This window comes from Colossoma macropomum, unplaced genomic scaffold (genome assembly GCF_904425465.1).
Source record: "Colossoma macropomum unplaced genomic scaffold, Colossoma_macropomum, whole genome shotgun sequence".
NCBI lineage: Eukaryota > Metazoa > Chordata > Actinopteri > Characiformes > Serrasalmidae > Colossoma > Colossoma macropomum.
This window is the reverse complement of record NW_023494790.1, coordinates 23,144,821-23,170,821: the sequence shown is the minus strand read 5'-3', so window position 1 is coordinate 23,170,821 and position 26,001 is coordinate 23,144,821. Positions and strand designations below refer to the sequence as shown.

Below are 26,001 nucleotides of genomic sequence, written 5' to 3'. Positions count from 1 at the left end.
TGAAATGAAAAAAATGAAAAAGTTCACAAAAGAGAAAGACAACTGACTAAGCACCTCATGAGTTCAGCTACCAGAACATCCTTGCAAACAACTCTTTAAATGCTGTACAAATTCATACTTTCCTGATAGCTGTGGTCTTTGATGCCCACATCATGGGGATGCAAGAGCAATTTGTTATCAAAATCTCCTAACAAACCAAGAAATAGTTAAATAATATTTGACTGAGAATATTTTAATGGAAAAAGCAATCTGAAGTTCACATCTTAATGACAACAGGTCTTACAAAATTACACTTTCAGAATCAATTTTCAAGCTACATTATGTTGCCTGGTTGTCTCGTTGTCTTGAACACTAGTGAAATTCACTCTAAAATCTCAGACAGATGATTTTTTATTGCTTTCAAAACCTATTTAGAAGGAAAACAAAGACAAATTGCATGAATCTGGAAAAAAAGAGAAACAGTTTGTTGCTGAATGGTAACAGTGAAAATGGTTTCTATGGTAGATGAGTTTCTTCAGTAGCAATATGTGTATGATGAGGCTTCATTTTCTGGAGAAATAATGATAACCCCCTAATGAAAACGTTCCTTCTTTCTCTAAGTCCCACACACCATAATTTCTTTTACTGAAGATATTACACATGCAGCACTGTGTAACTTCAGCACATGAAATAACACTTGTCTGTTGTGTACATTAGTATTGGAAAGAGTAAAAAGGGAAAAGGCAAAAGAAGCAATATAGGGAAAAAAGATGTAACATAGTTGAAAGTGTTGGTTAAGGCCCACTGACAGAATATTGTAGTGGCTCTGGATTTTGTAAGGTTGTGTCGTGTAAAAGAGGAACACTTTTGAGCAGTGACTGTTAGGTAGTGCTAAACATGAACAACACAAAAGGGTAAATTGTACATAAATGAATGTAAAATGAATATGTTAGTGTATTGCGAAACCCACATTGATGAACTTGATACATTTTACATCTAAGACTTATTATGAAACGTAAGGAGAGACATGTGTATGTAAGTGTATGCTGTCCTTGCTCTAGGTTTACTATTCAAATAGGCAAAAAGTCTAAAATTTGTGATAGTAGCCCTTAGCCTATGGTTACTCAGAATATCAACACAAAAACGTAATGTTGACTGAAAAGGGAAACATCTATATTTTATCCACACATTTTGTGCTTGATTTCCAAACATCCATCCTCAAACATACCACATCCCCTTCTTCTCCCACAGTAAGTCCAAAAGTTTCAGGTGGCAGGAGAATGAAAGGTTCCAAAATGTCCACTAGGTGTCAATATTCCCAGAGAGATGAGCTATCTGCATTCGCTCCATCGCATTTCAGCGTGCCCCCTTGGTCTCCACGCAGATACTTGCCATTCTTGCCCCTTATTCCAATTCGGCCGTGTTCTAAGAACTCAAAGCAGAAGTCTTCAGGTGTATCTCCATCAGAACACACCATGCCATTGCTGGACACATACCAGAACTTTCCTCCTGCACCTGCAGGACAAGCACATCTATCAAACCTGGACATTTGGCATTAATTTTCAGGTAATCGCTTGGACAATTCCACTGATTTTTTTCTAAATTCTTGCATAATTCAGTCATTTAGATATAAACAAATCATTGTTTGATGTGAAATGGTGTATTGTAGAAAAAGTTATGAGTCAGATTTCTTTACAATAGTGGTGATAAGGTCACCATGTCTACAATACAAACATAGCCACTTCATTTACTATTCAAGATGGCATGTGAACCTATACATGCCTTTTAAGTTTTTAAATGTAATGCTGATTATGGTAAAATAGTAATAAATACAAAAAATATTTTTTGGGAGGGAATATTTGCCTTACAATATTCTGCATGTACCTCTGTGTCATGATTTGACTTTTAAAATTAAACTTTAGGCTAAAATGTTATCTGGAATGGCACTTTTTACATCAAACCACCCTGATTGACACTGTTTCTTAATAGTTTAATTATGCAAATATTTTGAAAAACAAGGAGAATTCCCCTTAATATTATCCAAATTATCCAAAAAATGCTCTCTTATAACTTTACTGACTAGCAGAATTGGCAAACAGTACCAACTACCTTGAGATAAACAGTTTACACTGTTAGTGCTAGTTTAGTAAACCTACACTAAGATGAACATTTAATCATGAATCACCATTGATACTGCAATTTAGTCCAAGACTAGGGTTAGTGCATGTCTGGGAAACCAGACATTCAGACATCACTATTTTCATAAATAAACAAAATTCACCTTTAATATGATATGCCCCATCACTGAACTGTAATGTGAAGATGTCATAAACTGAGCGGTTGGCGTCCAGTGTGTTAGAGTTCTTGTGGTGGCACACATAGCCATTCTCCCCTCGTAAGATTAGGATGGGCCTGTTGATCAACTTCAGAATCAGTTGCTCATCCTCCCCTGTAAAATTCAAAGTTATATCAATCAGACTAACAGACCAAGCAGATCTTCTACAGGTTAATTTCTGTAAACACCAGCACTCACCTATTGAGTCGCTGACTGCAGCCAGCTGTCCATTCTTCTTGGTGCAAACATATTTTCCATTGCTGGCTCGTAGCGCCACCCTTTGTCCAAGCCATACAATGTCAAACATGGTGTTGGCACCTCTGCACACAAAGAAGAGACAGATACACTCTTTATCTTATGATATTTATGAGACATTAATTAAAAATGTATTAAATCCATACATCAGGGTATTTAAGTGGAAAACATAATAATAGGACAACTATAAGCTCCAACTGGCCCTCATAACTATCCTCCAGTAGTATCACATGAATAGTATTTATTGGGAAACAGGAGTTACTGGCACTCGTAGTAACAACAGGAGTCTTCAAAAGTTGCATCATACTTACACTTCTGTGGCTGTGGACTGGATGCCTCCATGAGCTACAAGCGTCCAGTAGTTGCCTTCATTTGTCCTGAACTTACACTTTTTGCTGTCTTTGTCAATCTCCATTTGAAACGTCTCCATGTCTGTTTCATCATCCTGATTCGCAGAGATACTCACTCCTGTGGGGAGACAAATAGAAAACATGTGAAAAACACTTTACATATGGGTTGTCTTTCTTTTACACAGACAAATCCTTACACAGTAGCAGTTTAAGCAAACGTAGCTTTGAAAAAATGGTCCTACCTGTGACATGTAAATATAATTTCAAATACAATAGCAATGACACATTAATGGCTTTTAAATACAAACCTCATTTTGTTTTTTTTATCCCTCTTGACCTATTCTACAGTTTTTTATTCTAAAGAAGTTGATCTGATTAACCTGCTGTAATGGACCTTCAGCATTAACCTGAATCAGTATCTTCTGAACTGTATGATTAAAACGATCATCATCTAAGTTAATAAAATACAATACAGTAAAATACACAGAATAGTTCTGACAGAAACAGAAATCTAAATTAATAAAATGATGTTTACATAAAACCCACAACACATGCCACATCATCTGAGCAAAACAGCTTTGCTAAATCACCTAGACCATATTTAATTATGAGTGATCTATAGTGATTTGGAAAAAAAAAAAAAAACATCACTGATAATGTGAAATTAGTTACATACAAAAAATAACATTCTCTAACTTATTCATAATCGCACATCTCATTTAGAAATAATGAACCAGAACAGGCTCTTTTAAGGCATCACTCATTTTCAAGAGTGTACTTTATTTGGACTTGCATCTCCCAATTTCTTTGCTACAAAGTGTTACGCTAAGTATATGAAATATCAGTTATGAAGTATGCTCCCACTCCAATATTGCCATTGGATGTTAGTATTCAAGATATTTCAGTGTGATTAAATTTTCTATCACCCTGATAAAACCTTCATACGTGGCATTTGTGTTGATGCTTTGCTACATCCTGCTCTGTTTCTAGCTACGGATGATTCTCAGGAACATGAAAACATGTAAAAATACATATGCTTATATACACAGCTCATTGTTTATCCCATTCAGGGTCTCATTTACAGCAAGAGAATGTTAATAGTATTATGCTGGAACTAAAATGTTTTTTTATGCTGCTGTATAAAACTGTGGGTTAGACAGCTTATGGATTTTGTTTCGCAATCTAACACCAGTTAATGAGACAAAAAATATTAGGACTTAATTTGTCCAAGTTAGTTTAGGCACATGGAGAATAAGTGCATTCCTAAAAAGAAAGGAGCACACTGAAGTTCAACATGAAGAAGGGGATGAATTTATAATGTGTGTCAATTATTATGCAGAAGTATGAAGGGCATAACCACTACCGTTAAACCAAAGCCTGCTCAAAACTACTTTAGAAGATGTTTAAGGTGCCTTTGTTCTAATGGTGGGAGGTAAAAATAACAGCTCAAACAACTTAAACTCATTGTGAATTGGAAATCATGATGCAGTTTCTTTCTATACGGAGGTGTAATGTGGAGTTAAATACAGTATTAGGGTGGGTTTTTGAGCTAGTTGAGCATTTTGCTCGATGATAGGTGAGGGTTGTGGGAGGGGTAGGTGAACTATGACATTATTGTTAAATATTATTTCCCCTGCCTGCTGGTTCATGATGATATAATCAAAACTTACATCATTTAGAGGCAGACAAAAGCCATTACACTTAAATATTGCAGGACAGCAATAAATTTGTCTGACATGATAGGATGAATCATGCTTTAATGGGAATTCTAATATTTTTTGAGATTTCAAAAAAAAATCTCTCAAAAAATCTAAAGTCATTCAAATCAAAGTCATTCAGAGTGGTTTGATGTGAAATGCTGTATTGTGGAGAAATGCAGTTTCTTTACAGTGGTGGTGATGGGAACCAGAAGTCACAATGTCTACAATGCAAATATAGCCATTTTATTTACTAATCGAAAATGACCAGTGAATCTACATGTGTCTTCAGAGTTTTTTGTAATGTTGATAATGCTAAAGTGGTGGTAAATCTGAAAAAAAGTTAAAGAAAGTTTTCTTTGGGGACATGCATGTACCATTACACCATGAACATAGTTTAAATATACGTTTTAGGCCAAAACCTTATCACAAGGTTTTTAAAAAGTGTCTGGGGTATCAAGCAGTGATACTCATAGCCATTTCATATAACAGCTTTGTGTGAGGTAAACATTACACTATTCTGATGTATGGTTCCTATCACGCACTGTGAACAGTTCTGACTCAGTAAGTCTCTCTAGAATGGAGAATTTCAAACCACTCTAAATTACTCTGTTTATGTCTTAACAACTGAATAAAAAAACTGAAATATCAGTGAAATTCCTATTACATATGACTAAGAACATGAACTAACAAGGCATAAAGGGTCTTATTATTATTATTATTATTATTATTATTAAGTATCAGCAGTAGTGGCATAATACTTTGGGTATGTTGTATATGTTGTACGTTATACTGTATATCATTACTGTTCAGGCAGTTTCATGAAAATATATAAATTCATATCTTCTACCCCAACACTTCATCACACATAAATACAGACCTTTACCTTCTCAAATGGACCTAAAAGCTAAATAAACCCAAGTCCTTGTTTCCACGATGCTTTTGTCCTTTAATTCTGTTGTAAAACAATTGGCATCATTCAAAATGCCCCAGACAGATTGGAGTTGCTCAGGCCTAAAGTGGATGCGTCCAGAAATATCCCTTGATTATTTTCTTAATCCTTTAACAGCCCAGATCCTGAACCTTACCCCCCTACCTCCTCCATTCTGTCACCCTTCCTCCTCTCCTGCCCCTCCCCTCCTCTCTCTCTGTGCACTCCTAATGCTCTGTCTGTGGAGAAATGCAAAGCCGCACCGTGGGGCTCAATAAGCAGCTTTGAGTGGCGTATGTACAATCCTTCAGCTCTGCCACCATAGTCCCTGAGCAGAGAAGAAAAGAAAAGGCTAAAGTGATGCCTGTGTTTTCGATGGGACACAGCAGGGTGCTGGAGACGTGCTGAGAGAGAAACCAGAACTATCAGCACAACCTGCAAGCGTCCATTGAATGGTTTTTCACAATTCACAATTTTACGCTTGTGCTTCATGTATGTATGCATATGGGTTTCTGTGCATTTGTCATCTAGCAGTATATCTTATCTGTTATTCGCATATCTTGCTGGATGTTACCGTCAAGATTATATTTTACCCTTTCTAACAGCACAAGAAGCACCTGGACTGTTTAGTTACCACTGGAGTACATACACACAAAGGTTTGCAATTATATCAGAGTATAAAAAGTTTATAACAGAGTATAAAAAGCTTTTTCTTTCACTTTTTGATCAGGCATTATTTCACTGCAGCCCTTCATCTCTGTGTCCCGTTACACTTCATTTTCCAATTTCATGTCTGATTCTGCTTTACTTTTACACATCAGATAGAAACAGAGAGCCCAGCTGTGACTGGACTCTCCCCTTATCTAGTCGTTTGATCAGTTCTCCTCCACAACGTGATGACCACTGAGCTCAATCCTGCACGCTTCAGCATGACCTCAGGCCCATCACAGAATACTCCCTCTCAATTTACTAACCCATTTCTGGAGAATGTAACAGTACCCAGAGATACAGAGACAGGCAGAGGGCCCTCTGCAAACTGGGGCAAGTAGATCAGTGTATGTTGGCCTTGTCAGACACCTACACCATTAAACCAAGCAATGCAAATGTGGACCACACACATGGGGCTTTATTTACTTAAACATTCTGAGCAGAGCTAGAATGAACCGACATCTAGCTCCTGATGTTCGTCAACATGCAACCACTCAGGCCACTGCTAGAGCATCTATTGGTAACATATCAAGAAATTTTCTCAGAGATTAATTATAAATGGTAATGTAATACCAGAAGCTACTGTCCCTTGTGGTTTACAAACTGTCATTAACCAACAGTCAATTATCAAACTAGCTTTCTTTTTAATAGATTTGTCTCTGTATTTCTCATGTTTTCTTAAAAAAAGGAGAAAACAGAAGTGCACAGACTTAGATGTGTACACAGACCGCACGCATGTCTCATCGTTTGGGCTCTTCTTTTTTTTACTTTCCAGGCAGATCAGCATGGCCCAGCAACACTGGAAGGTGCTGAAGGACATGGTAACAGATCTGCCTACTAGAGCCTATGCCATAAGATAAGAAGATAAGCTCTCGTTTTGGACTGGCTCCCCATCACCTTAACCAGTGCAACCCCCACTTCCTCCGTACCTGCTGCAGCCTAATCTGACTCCCAACCTGTCCCGGCCAATCCAATACATGCTAACAAGTCCCCAATCCGAGCAAAGTCATCCAAATGATCAGAGAAACAATTTTGAAAAATTGCCATCCAATGTCACTTCTCATTATTGATTACAAGATCATCTGAGCTTGTGTTGCATCCTGGAGTGAGACGCCCAGGGCTTAATGAACCCCAGACCTGCAGAGCTGATTGGAGGACTTGTCGGAAGTCATCTTGGCCTCCCTTCATCATGCAGCTACTCTCTGGGAGAAATGAACTGCTGCATCCATTAGCAGAATTACTTTAGCTTAATTGCTTTTTGTATGGGATGAATATGCAGTAGATGGTGAGAGATGCTTCATTCTCATTAGCTACAACTACTCCATCTGCTGTGCACCATTCTCCCTCTATTTCTCTCCCACTACCAAAACATCTAAATTTTGGTGATGCATCACTGCCTCATTTTTCATGAGACTGAATTCAAATTCATTGTCAGTAGTTCAGGAGCAGAAATACACCATTACATTTTGGGAACTTGTTACTCAGAATTCATTATCACAAAAGAGTAAAATATTTAACTGCCTTTAATCAAATAGGCACTGGATTATTGATTCATTCATTTATCAGATGTACATTTTTTATCATAAACCAATTCTGTAAACATTAAGGATCATAACACTACTCTTAGTTAAGGATTCTCTTAAGCAGGCCTATAAGCAGAGCACTGTGACCATTAAGTCCAATTCTCAGCCCTCACAATTGATTCCTGGCTTATGCCCCTGACCCATATTCCCTGCAGCCTCATATAACATTTTTAAAACGAAGCTGTCAATGCATTGTGGTCGGTCGGTTGAGTCTTAAGGCAGGGAGCACAAAATAACAATAAAGGTCATATGTAATTTGACTATCATAACAGCAATTTGGACAGCTCGAGGGTAAACTATAGACATGACACTGGCACTTCCATGGGACTGAGTAAACATTTTTGATTTATGATCATACGAGGAAGGCATCAAACTGGCGCACTATCCAGCGTTACCATCCCATCAGTGTATTATGTCTCTGCTCATTGCATTAGCACTTGATCTTTCTCTCCAAAGCTTCTCTTGCTCTATCTAATGTGGTACACTTTCACACTGTCCATTGTCTTTCTTCCCTTATTGGGTTTTTGCATGTCGGCCCAGAAGACCGGCCCTCCCTGCGGATTCTCTGATTTGCGTCCCTATTGTGGTCCATCTCATTGCACGGTCCCCAGATAAAGAAAAGCAGCGGAAGGCTTGTGTTTCTGAAAGCAGACTCCACCATCATTGAAATGACCCTGTCCACTCAATTATTTATCGCACCTTACCACTCTTGTGTGTGTGTCTGAGTCTGGATCTGTGTGTGTGTGTGAGCGTGTGTGTGCACGTGCATGCTTGTGCATGTATCAGTGTGTGTCCATGAGCATCCTCTTCCTGCTTTTTATCTCAGGACTAAAAAAGGAGGCGGGGGCATTGCCGTGTGAGAATGTATGAGTGTGTGCATGAAGTGGATTGGAGAGAACGGGATCTGTTACGGACCCAGCTTCTCTTCCCTTCAGTGCATATTCAAAGCCAATCAGTTTCTCCAGTAATTTATCTACTGCAGGTGGCTCAAAGTGCTTACCAGGAACACTCTGCTGGAGACAGTGGAAACCATTGCAGCATGCAAGGTTTACATTACACTATCGCTGCAACAAGCAACTCAACTTAGATGCCTGGTCAAGATGGAAAAAAAAAATGCAGTGCATTTGATATCAGTTTACTTAGCCAGCGAATATAAAACAGCAGCATCTGGCCGAATAATAAAGCACTGCGCAGCTGAAGAGACAGTTGCAGTATATTATATTGCTAAGGTCAAGTTCATGAGCAGAGCCTTTTGTTCACCAGCTTTCCACTATTATTACAGTACAAGAAACTGCAACATTTGCTGTGTATTACTGTGGCAACGTATTCCTCAGGCCTTAGCTGGCAATTAACTGCATGTAAATAATTGTGATTAACAGTTTGGCTTTTTTGTTAAATTGATGCAACTATTAAAGTAAAAACTTAAATTGCTTGACTGGCTAATTAGCTACCTGGCCTCCTAACTGTTGATACTTAGTAGCTCCCACCAGAAGTTAGGATATTCATTGTTTTCCAAAGGCCCCTCAAATAAATGTGTTTTCTGCTTTATCTTACATATCTTACATGTATTTGCTTCAGCCAAACAATGAGGATGCTCCTTATTCACATTATGTAATAACTCTGACAGGTGCAGTATCTCTCCTAAAAATGAAAGAACTAAACACAAATCACATGGCATATTGCAAGAGGACACCAACAATTAACATTCTAAATGGGAAGTTAAAGGAACAATCTTTGATAGGCAGAAATGACAACAACTATATGTTTTGGGTATATCAGTGAACATTGTGAAGAGTCTTTTCAGTTCTAAAGGTCAAAAAATTATTCCCACTTTCTTTCTGGATAGAAGGCATTCTAGGAACAACATCAGGACGGTATGCCAATGTTAACTTTGCATCAAATTGACTGCAATGTTTTGTAATAAGCTCTTCAGAGAAAAAACAAATCCTTTCCATCTTCCCACCATACACATAAAACCAAAACTACTTCAAAAATAGCTGAGACATTTCACCATGTGACCAAGACATATAGACGGTCCAAAAACCTGACAAAGGCAGAGATGCAGTTGACAAAGAAGTTGAGTATAGTGAGTGTGACTGTAGTATTTTTTAGTTCCCAAAATAGCTCAAATATTACTCCCTGTAACATGCAGTGAAGGGTTCACGCCTAAGATATACACAATATGTCCAAAAGTATCCAGCTACTTTCAGTTGTACCTACTGCTGTCACACGTGTGCATACATTATCTGCACAGAAAAGTACTGCTAATGGCACACTCTGGAGCAGCTACACAACTTACGATCACCATGCCTAATGCCAATCAGCTAGAGGGGTATAAAGTCCCCCAGCATTGGGCTGTGGAGCAGTGGAACTGTGTTCTCTGGAGTGATGAACCTAAATTACTGTTCACCTCTGGGGTAGCTGGATGATGGACCCTGACAGTTAGCAAAATCTATCTACCTAAATCATGAGTACCAATCATGAAAATTACCAACTCTGAATTTCTATGAGACTAATTGTAAGCTTCCCTCACAAAGTTGATATTTTTTCATTGTTTAGTGACCAGTGATCCTGTACCTCACAGAGTTGGTGCATACTAGACATTAGTAACAGCTGACGTTTGTTGTGGTGTGGCAAATATAGCATAAAACACAAACACTGTTGTGTCAGAGACATCTGACATCTGCCTGTTTACCTTTTATGTGCAATACCCCCATTTATTTAAATTAATTTGCATCTGGGTTGTTCACGTTTGCTGAAGGTTATGTTTGAAATCGAGAAGTCAGATTTACAAAACAAACAAAAACTGTCACACTTCCGCAGTCGCAAAACTTGACAGAGAAAGTGAAAACCCATCTGGGATCCCTCCTTGAACCGAAATTACCTCAGGATTACAAAGAGCATATAGTTCGCCAACCTTCTCTGCAGCACACAGCAGTTCTCTAGTCTCGGTTACCCAATATGCATCAGTTGATTGTGACAGAAGCAGCAGTAATGAGGTCTGTTACACAACACTACTATAAGAAGACAAAGAGAGTGAAGGATATGGAGAGAGCTGAAGAGCTTTGTCATGACATCACCAGGTTCAAAGTGTCTTGTAGATCTAGGCCTATTTGAGAAATCACAGACAGCCTAGCAGAGCAATCAAGGATATTCTGTTTGACTACTTCATCTGGTCTTCATAAAACTTGCTTGAAATTCCTGGAAATGAATGACTGACTTGAGCCAAATCACCTGCTCTGATACTACCTCTAGACTGCCTCTAATCTTAGATTTATGTAGGGGAGACTAGGAAGCAGCCAGCTTTACTTACCTTGTCGGATTGAGACAAATCTGTTATTGGCGGCCTGAAACACCACCTGTGGATGGCTTTCCTCCAGATCAAACAACTCATCCTTGCCTGGTTTGGAGCAGCGTCCTGAACGTAGGGTGCCTGTTGGTCCCATGGGGCTCAAGTACTTTCCCTCACAGTCCTTGAAGGCTAATTTGCCAGATTTCAGTTCCAGTGTATATCCTGTTCCACGGCCATTTTCAAATGACAGTTTCCCATCATTACTTAAGAAACGGCTGTCGCTGGTCTTTAGGCAGTATTTGCCATCCACATAAACCAGAGTTAGAAGAGCATCAACACCCCATGGAATGTTGCTGTCCACAGCTATTTCACCCTCAGGTGCAGACAGGTGGGCATAGCGCTTGCGGGCTACGCTTAGCAAGTTTGCTTGTGGGTGAAGGGCCAGGTGCATAGCCCATAGCTCTGCCTCACCAATGGTCTGAGCAAAGCAGGACAGGTAGTCCTCTGACCCTCCAAAGAACCGCAGGTGTGGCTCAGACTGCAAGGCCCAGCGACCATCTGACTGAGCTACTATTAAGAACCTGCAGTCGTTGTCTCGTGTCTCAGCCTCACAGCTCACCTTGCCATCTTTGTCAGAGGCCAGGTAGCGGCCCAGGTGGCTGCGTAGGTACACTACCTGGCCATCCTTCTCATCTTGCTCAAGTGTCCAGATCTGCTTCTTCTTGAGACTTGGAGCTGAAGCGTTCACTTTGAATCCAAATGCTTCTGCCGTCAGGTAGCGGTTCTCATAGTTAATCAGCCCAAACTGGAGCTTCAGGGCTCTATTGCCATTTGTGGGCATTGTCGTATTCCACTCAGGTGAATGTAGAAGACGACTGCAAGAGCAGAGCTGAAGAAAACTCTCAGAAGTGTTATCTGGCCTTACTGTTTAATTTGCTTCCAAAAAAGATGACTCTCAAAGGATGAAGTCCACTGAAGCCTCCTAATTTATCTGTTGTCTGTTTTAAACTGCCTTTCTTCTGATGAATATCTTTTCTTATTTGTTGGGTCCTTGGTTATTTTAGTGTTCTTTTGGTGTTTTCCCCAGGTCCTTGGCCTCTCCTCCAAGTAAAAAAAAGACTGCACTTGTCTTGTTCCCCAGAGAGCTTGCTGAGGCTCTGGGTTTTTTTCTTCTGTTTCCTAATCAGCTCAGATTAAAATCAGCAGGACTCAACACCTCAATCCAGTGAGCTGCTGACGTCACCTTGATCCCACCGGTTCCTTCTTCTCTCTGCCTCTCTCACTCCCTTCCTCCCTCTCCTCCTCTCTCTAGCTCCTACTATTTCTCAGTTCACCTCACCAACCTTATCCTAGGTCTCTGTCTGCCTTTCCAGGGGCCACCTGTGGGATTACCAAAAAACTGATCTGCTAAAGTGATGTGTCCAAGGCCAAATAGCACAGCGTGACTCCCCTCTTGCTGCCACTCTTGTCTCTTCTTTCTTGTCTGTTTGATTAATTTGTGTTCTTCTTTTTTCTCTCCTCAGTGCTTTTCCTTCATTCATATCTTAGTTTTCCACCTGATTGGTCTCCAGTTTGGTTGGTGTGTCCTTTAAACAGAGACATCTTCAGATGGGAACAGGTGCCCTCCAGTATCTCAACAGGCAGACCCTTAGCAAGACTTCAAAATTTTCTGGTCCCACAAGGATGGCCAGACAATTTAGGCCATTACTAGCACAAATATTATCTAACACTGTCACCACAGCCTCACAATGTAATAAAACTTTTAACATGTACCATGTGCCACTTTGTTCTTTTCTTCCTCTTCTCGTTTTTTTGTATTTTGTTTTGTCTATTTTCTCTTCCTTGCTAGTCTTATTCCAAGGACCCTTTTGAGGCCCTGTAATCCACCCTTTCTGTGGTCCCCGCGTCTTTATCTGCTGCCCCAGTCTTCAGCTCTTTTCTGATGGCGATGGGACACAAAGCTGGGTAACCAGAGCCCTCCCCCAGCGACAGTGGCCTGACTAAGGGATCAGTTTTCCAGCACACACTTGGTATAGAGTTACATAGCTTCTCTGATTCCAAGCTCTGTGGTTCATCTTGGTAGGGGGCTGTACACATATGTGTGCTTTGTGTGTACAGAAAAGCCAATCCAAAGATAACAGATATATAGTCAATTATAGGAAATTAGTTTTTTGGATTTTAGATAATTGAATATGTGCTTCTATTTACAAATGCGTTTATCGAAAAATTAATATGATATTGTCTAAATTGCATTTTATAGCATGCATAGTCCTATGTGGGCATGATGCAGTGTGTTCTGTCCATCCATTTCAAATCCCAAACATATTTGTTAGGAAAACAGTCTCTCGGAGGCCTCCTAATCTTCCTTTCAATTATCCCACTACATTATTAGCCCAATCTAATCCACTAACAGCCCCCAGCTCCCTCCTCTCTCCTCTAGTGTGTCTTGAAAACAGGACCTTCCATCTGTCAGTGATTGACCACAAGTGTATGAATAAGCCTGAATAACACACACATACACATACATATACAGGCTTTCCAAACATACAAACTAGATTTAATAACTACCAGTAGCCTCTGTACAGACAGATTTAAACACTGACTTACTTATGATGAAATATCAATAATCAAGAATGAAAGTACATAAATAACTAAAGATAATAAGCACAGCAATTACAACAGCAACACATTTTACAACCAGTTATGTGAAAATCACTCCCTTAACCCCAGAACACCCGACCTATTGAAGCTATCATGCTAATTTCATGCTCTTCAGGCATTGTCTGTATGGCTAACCCTCTTCTCTTTGGAACTGGTAGAGAGAGTAATCCAGGAACAGCCTGACTGACACCTTTGGCTTTGTTGTTTGACAGAAAGAGGCTACTGTGACCTGTGAGTCAGATTAATTCTACAATCTGTACACACAGCCAGGTACAACCTCAGAAGACTGGAAGAGCTCCTATGATGCAAGTACTTTTTTAGATCTAAACACACCATTTCTGAACTTCGTGTTGTGGTTCATGGTTTTTCTTGTAGATTTGGGGTAAAGGATTTATAAGATAAAAGATAATCAATCATGCTAGGGTGTGATCTGAACTTTGCACTATGCACTTTGGTGTGATTTTGACGAATGTCACTGCCAAATGTTCTGTACTTGTGTTAAGCCTATAGTCTTAGCATGCCAAATATGTAGACAGTTTGGCAAGCATGAACATGAAGTACTAGCCAAATCCACTAGAGGACAGTAGAGTTACAGGAGTACAAGAGATTTCTGTGGAAATCATTCTTTATTTGTTCACATTTAAATGCTACTTCAGACAGCCAGCAAGGAAAATGGAGCAAGCAGTCAATATAAGAAGCAGAGTGTTTATATGCAGAGTGTTTAGAACATCCAAACATCAGCATATGAATCCAACCTCATAAACTTGAGAAATTATGTTCTTCTGTCATACAATTTTCCCGGGATATTTTACACGGGTTTTAATGATATTCTGAGATATTATGCTACAAGGGCACCCTGCAGAGCTGAACTACAGCCTGATTTACATTAGGAAGGAAGCTCCACTGCAGTGATAGGAACCACTCAAACTAAATGAGAATGAAGTTACCTCACTTTAGACTGCTTACAGGTCGCAGCCCGCACATACTTACTGTCAAATACAGACAGAAAGTACAGAAACTTGCTTGCCTTGAGATGCTGTTCTACAATAAGTAACATTACCCCATGGAGTGGCACTTCTCCCAATCTCTAAGTCTTATCATTTTTTCAATACAACTAAATTATAACCACCAATGTTATATTTGTTGATGGTCGGCACCAAGTGCATTGCCATGGCCCATTACCTAAGCGTGACCCAGTGTGGTGCTGGGTGGTCATACGTTGTGGTGTGTACGTGTGTGTGTGTGGTGAGGCTGCAACAGCAGTGGCTCTTGATAGGCGAGCAGATGTTTTTGGGAGGCCAGCCCTGCCAGGTTCGCTCTGAAATGGTGCTTTAGAGCCCATTACCCTGCTCCTCTGATGACACTCAAATAGCTATCATTACCACGCAGCCCGGGGAGGGAGCGAGACTGTCAGAGAGAGAGAGAGAGAGAGAGAGAAGAGAGAGAGAGAGAGAGAGAGGTGGAGGAGTGGATGGAATAAAGACAGAGAAAAAAGCTAGAGTTTAAAAATGAACATTTCAGAGTTAACAGCCTCCAGCCTTTTCTACCCTATTAACTGCAATGCTGCTCTTCCTCTGCACTGTTGGGAGCAACCCACTATCGCCAGTACTACCAACTCATGTAGACCTCTCTCGCTCTCTCTCTCTTTCTCTCTCTCTCCATCATTCTGTCTCTTCATCATCTCTTTCATTTTTCTGTCTCTTGTATCCTCCTCCACCTATGATCTTTTCTCTCCACCCTCTACCAATCTCTCTCTCTCTCTCTTCCCCTCCTCCCACTTGCCCTTTCCTCACCCCATCCTCAATTTTTCTCACCCTCCTCCCCTCGACCCCCTCTCCATTGATCTCTGTCTTTAGAAACCAAAGACTCATTTCCATCGCTCTATCTGCTCTCTATCTTTCTTTCCCTCTGTACCAAAGACTCTGAAGCTCCTCTCTCCTTCCATCAATTCTGCACCCTCATCCTCTGTCGTTATCCATTTGTATACCCCCCACTCCCCACCATCCCATAGCGCCCTACCCCCTCTCTCTATATAGGAAGGTAGAATGTTTCAATTAAGATGTGGCAATGCTGAAAAGGGCAGATGGCTTTCACCCCCAGCGTCCGGTCAGCCTAGTCACCCCTGACCAGTGCACTAGGTCTCCAACCTATCGTCCACACCAGCCTTGTCACTGTTTCTAGACTTGTGGGGGCAACGTAAATGAGCATGTGTTGTTAGGTATCAGCTTATTGACTGAAATTATTCTTTCTTTCCTTCTTTGAGTACACTGACCACAGAGAGTATTCTTGTGGTGAGACTTCAGAGAGGGGTATGTTAGCTCCCATGAGATAATACACAACAGCAGCATGACCAGCCTTGGCCACAGGAATGCTAGCTAATGGCTGAAAATCAGTCACTCATGGCTCAAATAAACAAACTGATCACTCATACAAACTCTGTTCACTCACCCATTCATGAAGACTAAAAACTGCTCATGTGGACGCAGTGAGAAGAGATGAAAACAGGAAAGGAGCCAGAGGTAGCAGCAGGCTACAGGCTAGTGTTTTTGGCTGCTGCTGTAACTCGCTCTATAAGGGGCTGGAAACTGCAGCGGTAGCCATGCGGCTCTGCGTGACCTCCTCGTCCACAATGGCAGCGGTAAATTGTTCCTCTACTACATAATTCATAGAGGGTAAACGGCAGGAGCACTCGCCATCACTTACGAGTCTTCATCTCACCTGAAGGTGGCAGTATTGCTTTTCGTGTTGGTCTGATAAAGTAGCCTACATCAAGGGTCTTAAAAAAGGAAAAAAAGGAAAGATTAATGCTCGGTTTGTCAGTCTTGGTGCCTCTGTGACTATGAAGATGATAGGATAATACTCTTAACTATTTTTAACCAGCATTTTATTGCCCCCGCAAATGGGACCTTCCACAGAACAGTAAGAGAAGGAACAAGATTAGAAGTGTGTGTGCTGCCTAAATCAATGCAGCAATTAGCCATCTTTCTTTTAAACGTTTTTACAATTGATGGGCATTTCCCCTTCTACTCAGCCGAATTAGTGCCGTGATTCTGATGCAATTTGGCTTTTTGTATTACAGTCCTACTAGCCTGAGTACAAAACACGACAGAACTGTTTCCCACACAACACAAAGTCTTAATTAATAAACCTGACTATGGGACTTTTGTGTTTTATCTTTACATAGCCACTAATACAGCTATGCAGTCCGAACAACTTGCGCTTGACGAAGTAAACACAGCTAAACCGACAGCTAAATAGATTAGAAGTAGATAAAGGGGGTTGATAATAGAGTAAATGTTTGCATTTTACATTTCCAGCAACTTCATTTTCATGTACAGATTATTTTTTTCCTACGAATTACTGTAATACAAAACTGAAGACCCACGTTTCAGAAAACACTCAAATGTGAGTGAGGAAAGAGTTAAAAATGTCGAGCCCATCGCGATGAATAGAGAACTGTATGAAACTGCCAGCCAATCCGTGTCGAGATTAACACTTCGCTCCTCCCTGATTGGTCAGACTGGACTCGATGCGCGTCCGTTCATGTATACATGTTTCTCGTCCCACGTGGGGTGAGGGGTCGGTTCTGAGCGGCCATAGGCTGCGCAAACATCAATAAACCCCTCCCCTCGCCACGGGATTGGCTGGACGCCTCGGTCCAGGCCCCGCCCGCTGCCTTGTTCTCTGTCAGCGGAAATAGCCGTGCGCCTCCGGCTCGTCGCCTCGCATCTACGAGACGGCGCGGGAAAGCAACACGGTTCTGACATTTTGTGGCGCACCTCTTAACAACCTTAATATGATTTTCTTTAAAAACATGATTATTTGATATGATATTTAACTCTGTATTTTCTCCGCCTCTGCCTCCGTCTTGCAGCAGCATCATGCGTGTATGGTATTTCATTTTGTTACATTCTGCTGCAAGAAATCACATCTCTCTCTCTCTCTCTCTCTCTCTCTCTCTCTCTCTCTCTCTCTCTCTCTCTCTCTCTCTCTCAGTTATATTGTATCATCGCACACCGATATTTGACATTACTGCAAATTTGAACGGACATTCGAATGCGCGCGCTTGCTGATCTGGCGCGCTCCCTCGTCGTCGCGCAATGGTAATTACGCGCGTCTTGATAAGATGCAACATCCTGAGCGAATCAGACAGCATCATACAATCTTACAGTCTGTGCAGCGCGCAGCATGCGTGTCTGGACTGCACTATCATCTAACATACAAGTTGGGCTGTTATTGTAAATATTGATCTGCTCCTATCCATCTGTCCTTCCATCCATCCATCCATCCACTGAATCTGACCACCTCTCTCATAGACTGTAGATAGACAGCAGTCAGTGTAAAGGCTGCCTGCTGAAGCTTAAGGTCAGTCAGACAAGGTGAGTGTCCAGACCTCAGATTTTGTCTGTTCTCTGATGGATCTGCCCCATTTGGGTCCCAACTCAGAATTCATACTTTGGCCTTGACTTTTAGGCAGTAAAATTTGGAGTCAATACACCAACGTTTCAGCATCAGCTCTGTCTTTGTGGAAGGGGAAATACAAAATAATAAAAAAAGTTACTGCAAGCAGCAAACACCCAAGCACCATTCTCTTTCAAACTGAAATTGTGTCAGATTCAGCTGTCACTACCTTACTTTCACCATGTCAAAACTGGCTAGACATGCTGGTTGGAGGCACATACTTAGTCTCCTGGTGATGATTACTGTGGTGGTTGCCGTAGAGATCATATGCATTCTTAGCAGCCTCTGTTTATTCTGTTATTTATGCCTGGCCAGTGGAAATGCACCTTGGCATTCTAGGACACAGTTAATGAGTTAATGAGTTTATAGGGTGATTTTTCTTTCTTTTTTCATTCTCTCTCTCTCTCTCTCTCTCTCTCTCTCTCTCTCTCTCTCTCTCTCTCTCTCTCTCTCTCTGCCTCTCTCTCCATGCTCTGTGCCTCTCTCTCATTTTTTTGTACTATGGTTGAGTGATGATATCACATACGCATATTTGTAATTTACTCACGGACGTGTCCATTCACAAGTATGCACATGCTTTGTCTGCACCACACACACACGCAAACACAGAGAAATTGCACAGGCATTATCCATGTCCTGACTCAGACACACTCATCCATACTCTCTCTCTCTCTCTCTCTCTCCCCCAGATGCTGCCCCGCTGTGATGCCTGAAGCTAAGCAAGCCAGCAAGATTAATAACGAGCCGTGCTCCCCGAAAGGCAGGGCAAAAAATACACTGTTTGCAGAGGAGAGAGAGAGTGAGTGGGTGTGATTGGGACAGAAAGAGCGAGAATGTGTGTGTGTGAGGAGAGAGAAAGAGAGCGAGAGAGAGAGAGAGACTCTTTTTGTTGGCAGGTTAGTGCCATTCACTACCTCTAACGCTCACACAGACCCTCCCCCGGGGCCCGCCGACATGGATTAATGTGTTTAGTACAATTATTTCATTTATTACTGTCTGGAGCTTTTTTCAGATAAGAACATTTTTCAGGTTGCTAACCATTATTACCTCCAGGACTTGCCAAGCAAAGGGGCTCGCGGTCAGAAGTGCTTCGCTCTCTTTTGTTAATGCTTCTCGCCAGCATCTGTTTCACAGCTCCGCTGAAAGATTGAGAGGGGGAGAGAGAGCTCCATCTTTCTCTTCTGTTCTTTCTCTTTTTTTGCCTTCTCCTTAAACCCTCGCACGTTTACTGTAAGCAGAATATATGCTGTTTAATTCCTCTGTTTGAGCAGTCTTCCCAGTCATTACCTTTTTTTTTGTAAATAAAGCCACTGTTTGTGTGATCTGTTGCACTTCCCCATAGTTTCCCATTTCCCATTGTGTATGTATTTTAATTTAATAATTTTGTTTTGTTTTGGCTCTTTAATATGGATCATGAGAACTTGGAACAGGTGTACTGCTGCCGCTAATCCTCAGCAGGTAGTCCTATAATGCTCACACAATGGCTGCCAGTCTGAATGATGATACCTGCTTCGGAGGGTGTCACAGCGCTTAATCTATCAACCTACCCACGATGCACCCCCAAATCTCCTCCCCCTGTGTGTATCTTCGCCTTGAGAGTTTCAGATCTGGTTTTGGCACGCCTGTCCTGTAGCTAAATGACATTTCTTGCATGCACACCTCACAGCTCAGACTGTTTTAAGGGCCTGCCCCACCCACAAACAATAAATGAAGGAGTTTACCATCAAAATGTGCATAGTACTCATAAAATATGGTTTAATTGGCTGTGTTTCTAAGGCTGGTCAGGACAACAGAGGTGGATTGACCCTCCTCTCCTCCTTCCACATTTATTCCTCTCTCCTGCTCCTCTCACCTCCATTATTGCAATTCACTTCTTCCATCTTTACCCCTTTCCACATTTCCCCATGCCCCAGTTTACCACTGTAAAAAATACAGCTTCCTAAATTATTCTTTGCTTATATGTGTAATTCCAGGAAAACGCGTCAATTGGTATGAAACCTTTACATTATGCTGAAGTCTTTAATTTTGAAAGCGTTCTTCAAACTCACACACATCTAATTTACAAAAAGTGGTTCTTCTGTGACATCACCCCAGAGACCCCTTTTTAGCACATTTTAAGATTGTATTGTATATCGTATATTTCATAAAACAGGCAGCAGAATAGGAGTGATCTCTTACTGAGCCTTCACGTCTCCAAGTTTGGACACTGAATGAGAATAAGAGGAAGGCAAGCCAGACTGGAATAACATTCAACTGTACTCATGATTAAAGGGCTTATATCCTACATTTTTCTTGTACCTAATTTTTCTCCCTGAGGTCCACTTAAGACATTTGTATAGGATTATGTATCAAAAACAATCATAATTCATTTTTACATGACCATTCCCCAACCCTTTTTCATCCTATATGCAGGCTGTTTTTGTTACTATGCCTTTAAGACTGACATACAGTTAGATGATCTTTGTTCTGATGCCTTTATATAATGTAAGGGATCAATACCAATCTAAGAGTTCTTTATAGAACCTTTACACTCTTAAAAAAATGAGTTTTACATAGAACTATGAACACTCAAAGAACCATTTTCATTCGTGAAATTGTTCTTCAGATTGATGGAGAATGTGTTGTATATGGTTCTATATAGAACCTTGTTGAAAATGGTTCAATATAGCACTAAAAAGGTTCTGCTGTTGTTACAACATCAAGCTTGTAACGATAGAAGAACCTCAAGGGTTCTCTAGTAAAGGCAGTGGTTCTATTTACAACCATGAGTTCTGTGTAGAATCACTTCACGCTTAAATGGTTCTTTGCATGGTGAAACGGTTCTTCAGATTGTTTGAGAGTGTGTTGTATATGCTGCGATATAGAATCATTTTCAAAAAGGTTCTATATAGAAGCATATACAACACATTCTCTAACAGTCTGAAGAGTTTGTAAAGGATTCTTTGCGCAATGCCACAGAAGAACCATGTTTGGTTCCCCAACCATGAACCGTGTTTTAAAAGAGACTTGTGAGTGTGAAGGACCTACAAGTTTGAAGAATCTTTACATAATTTAAAGGTTCTATATTAATTATTTCTTCCTTTGACCTTTACACTACCTGGAGATTCTTCAAACTTTGTAAAGTTTCTCCAAACACATGCATCTCATTTACAAAAATTGTTCTCTAAAGAACCATTCTTTGAAAGGATTTTCAGGGAACCTAAGTTTCTTCTATGGCATTAAGCAAGAAAAAAAGACTTTTTTGTGAAGGTATGACTGCTGTGATGTCACTGATCAGATGGTGGCAGAAGTATGAAGGGTTGAATGATACTTCTCCCTTAGTGGACAATATCAGCAAAGTCGCCTCCCTTCCAGTTCAGAGGCTCTGTCATTGGGTAATCATGGCAGTGTGTTTCCATGGCACCTGCTTTGATGGCATGTCTGATGGCACCTTTGTGTCCCGAGGGTAGAGGTCTGGATCTTGACCAAGGTCAGCTTCTCTGGCCTAATATCTCACTAGTGTGTTTGTGTGGGACACTTAAGGGGTGCATAGTCGATAGAGTGTGTGTATGTCTGCCACAGAAAGGGTTGCAGTGTCATTAGTAGGGTTCTCTGAGAGGGGCTCTAGGCTTTGAGTGATGATGAGACCCTACTTTGTCTCATAGCCTTATGCTCTCAACTGTGGCTGTCTCCCCCCAGCGTTGATTGAACAGGGGTCACTGATAATGAAAGACACTCATTGTCATCATTTATCTCCCTGGGTTGGTCTGAAGCGACCCCATAACGATTTGTCATGATCACCCCAAACAGTCTGCCTTCCTCTCACTTTCTACTTTTCATTTACCCTAAAACAAAGCTCTTCATCTGCTTTTACCTTTGACTTTTAAAAGCTCACCTCACACCCCGCTGAAGGAATGTAATGTACAGCACAGTGGTAATGTAGATCAGGGTTGACTTCAATATTACCACACCAATCCTATTGCTATAATTAGAGGACTTGTTTTCCAGCACAAACAATAAAAACTGCTTACCCAGATGGCAGGAAGTCATGGCTTTTGCTCTGAATGAGGAAAACGTTCATCAGAACGTGAAAAACAGGTATTTCCCAACAATGGAAACAATAACACAAGCCTGGATCTTTCACCATCCCCTCTGTGTGATTGATATCCCTTTACGACACATATTGCAAGAGCTGACTTGCTCAGAATTTGGCTCGGCTTCCAACAGCATGACTGCAAGCTGATATGTGGAGAATCATTCTCCTGCAGTAGATACTGTATCAAAGTCAAGGCTCCTCAGAAAGGCTCACAGAGTGAGAGCGAGCTGAGAAATCTCATCTGCGTTTGCTTCTTTTAAGCATTCCCAAATCCTATAACAGGATTGTGAGCAGCTTAAGCACAGTTTCACATCATGGTAAAGCAGTAGATTACATGCCACTCGAAGAGAGCACGCTCCTTTGTCGCTAACCCGCATGCTTACTCCCACATGTACCACTGGCTTGTTGCGCTACACCAGCTAGAGATAATGACAAGAAAACAAGCATGCCTTCGACAAGGCAGCGTACTGAAATCACAAGCTTCCCCTCCTCACATCCCTACGTCTATTTCCCTCCTTTGGCTCTCTCTAGAGACCTATCCTCAGTCATTATGCAGTAGATATACTGCATTCTGCTGCTCTTAGAGGTCTAAGTGCCACCTGGCACCATCCGTAAAGCCCACTCTGTTCTCATATGCCTGGCATGGGAGGCTTCTGTAGGTGGGGACTGCTGAGAACTCATCAGACAATGGAAAGAGGCAGGGACAGTGTCACTTAGAAGGATGCCAGCCGTTCAAGGTACAAATGCTGTCACTGAGGTGATACCCTCAGGCATATGTTTTTAGTACCTTTACTTAGGGAACGTGATTGAACCATATTCCATAGCAGTTATATTTTTAAGTTACATTGACTCCATATACCCTATCTCGACTCCTTCTTTTTTTAATTTTATACTTAAAAAAGTTTAGTTATGAAAATGTACTTAAGGTATTTAAGGTACAGAAGGACCATGTTGGGGGACTAAAATTTACCTTAGCGGGACAGTGTTTTCTGACAGTGTACAAACTCAAACAGACACCATCCAAATGTTTTGTTTATGTGCCATAACCTGTGTGTCATTGTTGGGAATCTCTTGACTGTTATCCCCCATTCGCAATGTTCTTCCCAAAGGGGTCCCTTCTTATTTATTTGAATAAAATGTGAATTTTCTGGACAAAATTTGATGTCCTTACGTGAGGTGATTGATGTAGACACTGATAAAAGTTTTCATTTTAGGCTGTTCAAGATCATGTGATGTTCACACTAGCCTATCTGTGTCATGGAATTATGTGCTTTTGCACAACAGCCAATATATGCCTGGAATTTTACTTACTTTTCTGGCAATTTGAATTGTAGCTTATTTCTTTTGAGATCCACCAAACCTACATGCTGACGGCTAATTCAATATTTTTACTAACTAACTGAGAAAAGGTAGGCTATTGGACCTACATGTTGCGTCTTCTACTAGTACTACAGGGGTAACCCTCAAAAAAACGTACTATAGTGTGTTCAAGAAATGTTGACGTTAGTTTTGGGTATTAGTTCCTTAGCTTTTATTCACAAGGTTTTTTTGCTAAGGGCTCTTATTGTGAAAGCACAGCTAGTTACACCCAGGGGATATATGTGTAGGAGCAGGATGAACTGAGAGTGAGAGCTGAGAGAGAGAGAGAGATGTGAGCTGATTAGTGAGAAAACTGTTAGACAAAACTCTGTTTATGTATGGCATACCATGAAAACGTAACATACAAATATACAATATATTACACCTCGTAGTCAGACTTTCCACCAGGGGACCCCCCAAGACATCTGTCATTCAAAGTATGTACCCAACAGCCAGAGCAATATTACACTGAAACCACTGAAAATGAAACTTATCCGATTCTCTCAACTCTCTAGAAAGACACAGTATTGCCCATCATACACAAAAACACTGATTGGTAATCGCAGCTTAGTGCAGAATTAAAAGTGTACCCTGGTCACATAGTTTTTTTGCTTGTCCCCTGTAGCAGGCACATGCACACACAGACCCTGGGGGGATTGAGCCCCTGCCCCTGCCAACTGTACAAGTGCTCACTTGGTTGGGGTGTATAATAAGTATATTAAGTGTATTTTTATTGCCTCCACCATTCCTCAAGATATTTTTCAGTGAGACGAAGCTCAGCCTCGCCCTGCCCTAGAGCTTGTGAGTTGGCGTGGTTTCTGCAAGATTTATTGCTCTTGGGCACCTCATGTGATACAGTGCTGACCACCTGTGGTTTTCCTCAGCATCTCTGACCTGTCACTCAACTCTACAGAACTGGAAATCCTGCCAACAAAATGCTGATCATCTCTTTAAGAAAGCATTACGTTCCATAACGTGGTTATTCTGAATAACAACCAAACATAATGTCAATGATAATTTCACGTTAATTTACATAATTTGCTACCCCACATTTTTTGTTATTGTTAACAGAACAGAAAACAGAAATTTATATGAGACTGTGGAGCCCTTAAACAGAGTTATAACTAAACACTACATAGCAACTGAATAGTGTAATCAATAACATCATGGCATTGCATGCTGGCGACTAGGGTTCAAATCCATGCCTAGATGGAAATATAAGTGCTTTTAGCTGCCTTTTAAACTTGGAGCCCCAGCCACCACAAAATATCTGTGCATGGGCCTGCCCTGCGCTTTTCAAAATGTTCTGACCGTGTCTATGGTCTGAGAATAAAAATACAATTTCAGCCTCACAAGCAAATAATGAGTTTGTTAATGCAACCGGTGAATACTCACGGCTGACTGCTGGAATACTGCTGGCTGCTGGTTGATGATGTGTCTAATAAAAGTGAAAGGGACATCTCAACAATTATACATGTTACACCAACTCAATGTTTTAGTTTGTTGGTGTTTGTTAGAGAACATTGGGTTGGTATGCTATGGGCTTTATAGTTAAAAAAAAAGATAAGATATGATATATGACTTGTCATAGTTGAGGTATGTTCTGTGGAATTGTAGTATGAGAGGTATTTCTTTGGTTGGCTGAGACCTTGCTTTGACAACAGCTCAGTACCCATTGAGTCAGTAGCAGGAACCAGAGAGAGAACAGATCATAGGGCTTCTTTGTAGTGTTTCATCTCACCGCTATTGGATTCAGTGACAGAAAGAGCATTGTGATCTCCACTCTACACATAGCATTTCTTACAAACAGACACATGGAGTGATGCAATGAGGCCTGACTGAATTCACTTGTCACAATTTACAGTTTCATACTTATGACAGCGAATGTATGGGTGATGCCACCCTACAGAACATGCTCAGCCAGGTCTTTATGGCTTTGGTCTTTGTTCCATTATAGTGACTTCCACTGAAGGCAAAGTGTTGACGATGAGCATAGTCCACACTATAGCCATGATATATCATCTTCATAGACAAGCAAGGCATTTATGTGCCTTAGCACAGGCCTTGAAGAGGCTTTGTTATTTTTAATTAAATATTTGTTTTGTGTTCTCCGGCTTACATGTATTTATTTTTCCTGATCAATGCCTGCATACATTCATCAGTATAGAATGAAGTCTCTCTTTCTCTCTCTCACACACATACATACACACACACACACACACACACACACATACATACGCACACCATGCTATAAAAGATTTATTACATGGTGTAATGGGGTACCTGGTGAACAGCGTGAGCTGGTGATTAAATAC

The 26,001-nt window shown here is 40.9% G+C and overlaps 1 protein-coding gene across 2 annotated transcripts; it reads right to left on the bottom strand.

The window, feature by feature from the left end:
- Window positions 1-1,073: 1,073 nt before the first annotated feature.
- On the bottom strand, window positions 1,074-11,971 carry fscn2b (fascin actin-bundling protein 2b, retinal). Of its 2 annotated transcripts, XM_036571717.1 has the most exons (5): window positions 11,152-11,971; window positions 2,881-3,037; window positions 2,513-2,634; window positions 2,261-2,428; window positions 1,074-1,494 (listed from the first exon to the last, which is right to left on the bottom strand). In XM_036571717.1, the coding sequence occupies exons 1-5, from the start codon at window positions 11,969-11,971 to the stop codon at window positions 1,289-1,291; spliced, it is 1,473 nt and encodes a 490-aa protein (XP_036427610.1). In that variant the 3' UTR covers window positions 1,074-1,288. The 2 variants fall into 2 exon arrangements, with proteins under 2 accessions (XP_036427610.1, XP_036427609.1); XM_036571716.1 differs by having other exon boundaries at window positions 2,261-2,634.
- Between the last annotated feature and the right edge of the window lie 14,030 nt (window positions 11,972-26,001).